We start from the raw sequence: 6,539 nt of genomic DNA on the forward strand, positions 1-6,539 counted from the left end.
GGGGTGACTAAAACTTCCAGCCTTGTGGTTGGCAGCTGAGTGTGCTTTAACCCTTTGCATCACCCAGGGATTCTCACAGGACATTTATCCACTGCTGCCCAGGCAATTCTGACTCTTAGGTAAAGGACAGGGTCGAGCTGCCCCCATAAGTTTCCAAGGCTGTAAATCTATATGGGAACTGGCTACCTCCTCTTTCCCCCATGGAGCGACCTTGTGGTTCTCAGCCCATGCATAACCCACTGTAGCACTTGGGTTCTGCCCAAGGCGGCAGTTGCAGGTTCAAGGGCTGGGTTGACGTTTTGAACCAGGAAGGCAGATTTTCTCTTCCCAAGACAAAGGCAAACATGAGAGCTACTAATGAGTATTCAATAACTCAACAACACATTCAAGCTCACGGCCATCGAGTGGATTCCGACTCAGTTACCCTATGCGACTGAGTAGAACTTTTCCTGCTGGGTTCCAAGACTAACCCTTTACAGAAGCAGAAAGTCTCATCTTTCTCCCGTGGAGCAGCTGGTGGTTTCGAACTGCTAACCTTGGGGTTTTGATTCCGATGCGACACCAACAGGGCTTCTATTACTCTTCAGTCATGAAAGATGGATTCTTACTATTCTTTTTTTCTTTTTTGTTGCAGCTCAGGACTTAGTTCTCAACCAGTGTTTCCTCCTCTTTTAAAAAAATGGTTTTAGTGCGACAAGAGTTTAATACTTAGGATTCAGCATCCAGTTTAAATAGTTAGGCTTCACACTAATTGTAATGATTATAGGCTATTCTGTGGGAAATGGTGAAAAAATTGTGCTTGGGGTGGGTCTTGAAGATAATGAATTTACCTTTTTTGTATAATAGGTCTCTGCTTTTAATAAGCCAGCAATTTCCTGATGGCCCGACAAGAAAGATCCAAAATTGCATTTGGGAAGTGTCACAGGAAACACGCCTTCTCTCTAAAAAGAGGAATCATTTCAATTATTCCCCAGACTGCCATTTGGGCCCATTAAGTGCTTTCCCCATTTACCACTGCCACCGACCTCGAGGGCTCAGCTATCAAAGAATATTACTGTCATTGCCTTTGTTGAAATGGGCCTTCCTCCCAAACCCCAAGGTCGTGTCTGGTGGCCTTGGGAGGGCCCAGCCACAAGGGAAACAACAGAATCACTGGTCATGTTGGTCTCCGGAAGAGTGCAGCCTTCGGGACCCAAGCAGCATTGTCCAGTGTGGGGGGGCCTGAGGGCGTGCTGGGGGTGCTGAGGCAGGCTCTCTGTTCTGAGCTGGAGGCCCGGTCGGTCAGGGCCGTGCTTCTGTGGGCTCTTGCAGGCTTTGTGCCTTACAACAGCTGCCAGGGCACCCCCAGCGAGGACAACATGTTCCAGTGTCTGAAGTCCTTCCAGGAGAGCACACGCAGATACAAGGAGCGGCTGGAGGAGCTACGCCACACCGTGGCCACCACCCCAAAGCTGAAGCCCATCTGCTCCCAGCAGACGGTCCTGCAGGCGCTGCACCAGTACTACCGGAAGTACCACCCCAGGATTCTGGGTACCGCTCCTTGAAACCAGCCCGGTCCCCTAGGGGTCCTGCCCAGCCCTCTCAGCTGCCACCAGTAAACCCAGTTGCTGCTCAGTTGCGCCTGACTCCTGGTGACCTCACGGTGGCAAAATGGAACTGGGCTCCGGAGGGTTTTCACTGGCTGAGGTCTCCGGTGTGGACCACTAGGCCTTTCTTCCGAGATGCCTCTGGGTGGACTTGACCCTCCAGTCTTGAAGTTGGCAGTGAATGTGATAACTAGCTGTGCCACTCAACGACTAAGCCCAGCACAGCCCCACACGCCAGGAGTCAGTACCAAGTGGCTTAAAGGAGCCTGGTGTCTTAGTCAGGGAGGAGGTGCTGGGGACCAGGAGCCCTTGAGCAAGTCTTACATACCTTCGGACATCGGCCTCTGAACCAGAAAGTCCCATTTTTCAGTTGCTTTCTCTGTGTCAGGCATCGTCATTTCATTCACCACTACACCAGCCCTCGGCCCAGCACTGCTATTTTTCCCCATTTCACCGAGGGCAGCAATAAGCAAGCCTCCCAGAGGTCACTTGTCTGCTTCAAGGTCAGAGCTCTGGGTCTAAGCCTGGCTCCTAACCTGGGGGTATGGCACTGAGGAGCCACCCCAATAGCAACAATAATGGGTTTTCTATAATATTAATCATCACAAGGCAGCTACCTACACTGTCCAGCACTCACCAAACAGGGATTTAACCTAGATGATTTTTAGGATCTGAAAAGTCATAGGAAAAGTAATCTTGCTTGCCACAGCTGTTTTGTTTGCAATAGAAACTTTCAAGACTATCTGACCCTGCAAATGTTTGCTATGCGTTAAATGCTTCCAACCCATTAGAAACAATGCTGGCCCAGGTAGATGAGCTTCAGCCCACTGTACACGGGCTTGTTGTGTGACCTAAGGTCAGCTGCTTTCCCTTCTCTGGGCCCCGGTGTCTTCTTCCAGGGCAGGGAAGGATGAATTAGAGGCACCCTTGGGCGCCTTCTGGCTCTGGTGTTCAGAGACTTCACAGCCTCAGCAGGTGGGTGGGTGATGTCACAAGAGTCAAACAGAGGGGAAGTGACTTGCCCAGGGTCACAGAACCAGCAGGGGGAGAGTCACAAGGGACGTCAGGGTCCTGAGGCTAACCCTACGTGCTTTATCCTCATCCTCTTCTGCCAGTGGTCATAGAGGGACTGTCACGCTTTCTCATTAATGTGAGAAAGAGGCAGAATCCGTTGAAGAGCCAGGGTTTGGGAACCAAAGACCAAACTTCAGACCAAATCTTAACCTTTCAAAGCCTCCTTCTCCCAAACAAGGGGTAATTGTGCAACAACCTCTTAGGGGTGGTGAGAAAATGCAATGAGACAAGATGCTGTACAGCCCCAAGCCAGGTGCCTGGCCCCCAGCTTCCATGACCCAGTGGTAGCTAGCTGTCCCCCAACCATCTGAGGCTGTGGGCTGCCTTGGGGGTGGGGGAAGACCAGCTAGCCTGGGACCTGCTGTGTGGCTTCGCAAAGCCCTCAAGAAACACGATGTCTTTTTTCAGAATGCAAAGACATAAGGAAGCCCCTGGAGGAGCCTCCGATCCCTGGCTGGGCGGGCTTCCTGCCCAGAGCCAAGGTCACTGAACTTGGCTGTGCCATGCGCTACACCGTCATGGCCCAAAACTGCTATCAGGACTTCCTGGAGATAGTGGAGCGGGCTAAGAGGGCCCGGGAGAAACCCTATGAAGAGTAAGTGTGGCTCAGGCCATCAGCACAAGTGAGGAGCACAGGGGGAGGAGCAGTACCTGGTTGACTAGGAGCCTGGAGTCAGGGCAGGGACTCTCCTTGAGTCTGATTTATTTTATTAAAGGCACCTTGTTACAGCTGCTGGGCCTTCCCCATAAGCAGACCCTGCATCGCTCCTCAGCCAGCCCCCAGCAGCCTGCCCCTGGTCTATGCTGAGCTGCACAGAGGGGCCAGAAATCTATACTGCAGCTCTGAAGGCTGCCCAGGACTCAATGGTGCTCGGGAGGGAGGTGGTAGGGGGCACCGAGTAGGATGGCTCCTGGGGTCTTAGTTTTCTCTTCTGTAAAAAGTGGGGGGGAATCCTTACCTTTAGGAGACTTATAAGGGCTAGAGAGAAGCAATCCTGACCAGGACTGTTGCTTGCAGTACTTATGAGATCTAAGGAGTAACTGGGATTTTTGTCCTTTTATTAGAATCTATGGAGTTAGCTCCACACAGCTGCCTCTTGCTCCCCAACGGAACATTTTGCAGCATGATGGACTGCTACCAAAATACCCGGATTTTTCTGTTCCAAGTAAGAAAGGACTCTTTCGTTACACATGTATGTGCGTGCTTGTGGTGTACACGCACACACACACACACACACACACACACACACACACACAAAAATTCCTGGGAAAACTCCATTTTCTTCCAGTTTCATTTTTCCCACGGATTTTTTTGAAGCCCCTTCATCTCTCTATATAATTTGTAAAAAATGAACTTCTATTTGCTGGGACCTCTCTGCTTTGCTGGCCACCTGCCTGCAGCTACCCCGGATGGTTTCTCTTCCAGGTACGAGCTGCCCTGCCCTTGCGAGACCCCTGAGAGCAGACCCCGTGCCTTCGGCGGGGTGTAGCTGCAGCCAGAAGGTGAATTTTCCAGGCAGTGGGAAGATTTACCTAGAGCCACTGCCCTCAGCCAAGTTTGCAGAAAGCCAGAAGCTGTGAGACACCAGAGCACAGCCCACCTGCCTCAGCGCTGGCTCTGAAGCTCTCCATTCTCCAGGAGGATCAGCCCCTCTCCACCCCAGCGGGCAATAGGGAGATGAAGTAACCCAGCAGTCCTTTTGACTGCCCCCAGCACCCGGAGTGCTTGCCAGCAGATGACATCCACGATACAGCCTACAGAGAGAAAGGCTCCTTATGTAAATGTAGACCTTTTATTGTAGTGTGAATAAAAAGGAGACTCTTCAGCATGCTAGAGGGTGCAGAGAGGGCTGCTTCAGGCTCTGCTGACGGTCAGAAGAGCCAGTGTGGGGCCCATCTCCTCCTCACTTCTCATCCTGGCCGGCCCTCCGGCTGGTCAGTCTCCATCAGTCAGTCCTGTGCCCTTTTTTTAGGCCTGTGTAGACACTGGGGCAGTCCCGGATGCACACCGGGTTCTGGTCTCCATAGTCCCATCCCAAGTCAGTTCTTGCCTAAGGAGAATTCCTCTTGTTTCTTTGAGTTTTCATGATGATCAGCACAGCTGGCCACATGGTGGTGTTTTCACCAGTCCAATCATCACACTGAACATCTGCAGCTGCATCTGAGAACGATGGCATCCGCAGCTCATGCGCTGCACCATGGGATGAGCAGGCCTGAAAGAATTCGGGGTGGGGGGGAATTCTGCTATCCTTTCATTCCGTTTCCCCATGAACTTTTTGAAGCCCCCTGTAGGTAGTATATTTTATTACTAGTGATAAACTCAAAATCTCAAACTCACTGCCACTGAGTTGATTCTGACTCAGAGCGACCTTGGTGGCAGAGTGATTGGTTACTTGCTGGGCTGCTAACCACAACGTCAGCAGTTTGAAACCACCAGCCCCTTTGAAGGAGAAAAAGGAGTCTTTTTACTCCTGTAAAGAGCTACAGTTTCTGAAACCCTCCAGGAGCATTTCTACCCTGTCCCTATAGAGTTGTTATGATTTGGAAATTAATAAGATGTTAAAAGAACACAAAACGCAAACCCCACACCCAGACGGCACTAAGTTGGGTTCTTCGTCAGTAGGATGTGTCCTAAGGTGGGGGCGACCCGTATCCGGAGAAGTCTGGAGACTTCACCAAACTGGAGTGGTTCATGACACACAACCTTGTGCAGGGAAACAATCAAGATGTGATGCAACGGTCACACCAAATAATAGGAAAGGCCAAACCCCAAGGGACACAGGTGTCACATAACCCAGGTGTAACATTATCCCAGACTGTAAGCCATGCGCTAGAAGAAGAGGGCTGTGGGGAAATAGTTAGGATGCACTCCATGAAAAGGGTGGGCCACAGTACTGTACAGTAGCAGCAAATCCATACCCCTCCACCCACTACGCCGTGGCATAGTGCTTTACACACTGAGCTGCTCACCACAAAGTCAGCAGTTCGAACCCCCCCAACTGTTTTGAGCAAGACAGGAAGCTTTTAAATCCCATCTAGATTGAAGGTCTCAGAAGCCCAAAGGGACAGTGTTACTCTGCCCTCTAGGGTCACTGTGAGCAAGCTCATACGTGGCCGGTGTGCACATCCACGCACGCACATCCGCCAACGACCACACCTGTTGTTGTTGAGGTGATCCAACCCCATGGGTCACAGAGCGGAACTCACCAAAGGGCTTTCCTGGCTGTAATCTTGTTGAAGTCATCATCTGACCCAGCACTGGAGGGTCCGGGCCAGGGGGCAATTGAACGGCCACCTTCTAGGAAAGTAGTAGAGTGCCAGCCCTTTGTGCCCCCTAGGAATCTATAGGAAGGGTAAGTAGAAATCAATACTGCTGCTTGGGGTCCGGTTCATCCCAAACCAAACCAAACCATACTCATTGCCATCTAGACATCTCATTGCCTACTCCTAGACAGGGTCAAGCTGCGCTTGGGAGTTTTCTGAGATGGTAACTATGGGAGTAGAAACCCTTGTCTTTCTCCCAAGGAGCAGCTGGCAGTTTGGAAAGGCAGACCTTGTGGATCTCAGCCCAACCTGCAGTTTATTCCATACAAACGTGTTAAAACACGTCTGTAATCAGTGGATGGCTGTAGACAAGCTTTCTTGGTCATACACTTGTCTTGGTCTAATTAAAGTGCCTTGAAAAAACCCAACAAAACAGTAACTTCCGATGCGATCTGCTGGGCTAGTTCACTTCAAGGCCGAGGTCAGCTGGGATGTTTATATCAACTCTGTGTTGTTGGGTTCCAAGAGGTATGGTGATAGCTTTCTTGAAGGACACCGGGCAGGAGCTTCTTATAAGAAGGGTTAAGACAATGGAAAACTCATTTGGTGAGAAAA

General features: G+C 50.9%; 1 protein-coding gene across 1 annotated transcript in view; it reads left to right on the forward strand.

Annotated features, from left to right (window-relative positions):
* The window catches only part of CUNH10orf82 (chromosome unknown C10orf82 homolog), a 15,423-nt gene extending 10,932 nt beyond the window's left edge, over nt 1-4,491 (forward strand). Inside the window, exons 2-5 of the mRNA XM_030886012.2 lie at nt 1,312-1,530; nt 3,069-3,255; nt 3,726-3,826; nt 4,087-4,491. Of these exons, the coding sequence (XP_030741872.1) occupies nt 1,312-1,530; nt 3,069-3,255; nt 3,726-3,826; nt 4,087-4,241 (662 nt within the window). The 3' untranslated portion in view covers nt 4,242-4,491. The remainder of the gene's footprint in view (nt 1-1,311; nt 1,531-3,068; nt 3,256-3,725; nt 3,827-4,086) is intronic.
* Nucleotides 4,492-6,539: the final 2,048 nt, after the last annotated feature.

This window comes from Echinops telfairi, unplaced genomic scaffold, assembly GCF_000313985.2.
Source record: "Echinops telfairi isolate 266 unplaced genomic scaffold, ASM31398v2 ScPeMD7_70;HRSCAF=299, whole genome shotgun sequence".
Classification (NCBI taxonomy): Eukaryota; Metazoa; Chordata; class Mammalia; order Afrosoricida; family Tenrecidae; genus Echinops; species Echinops telfairi.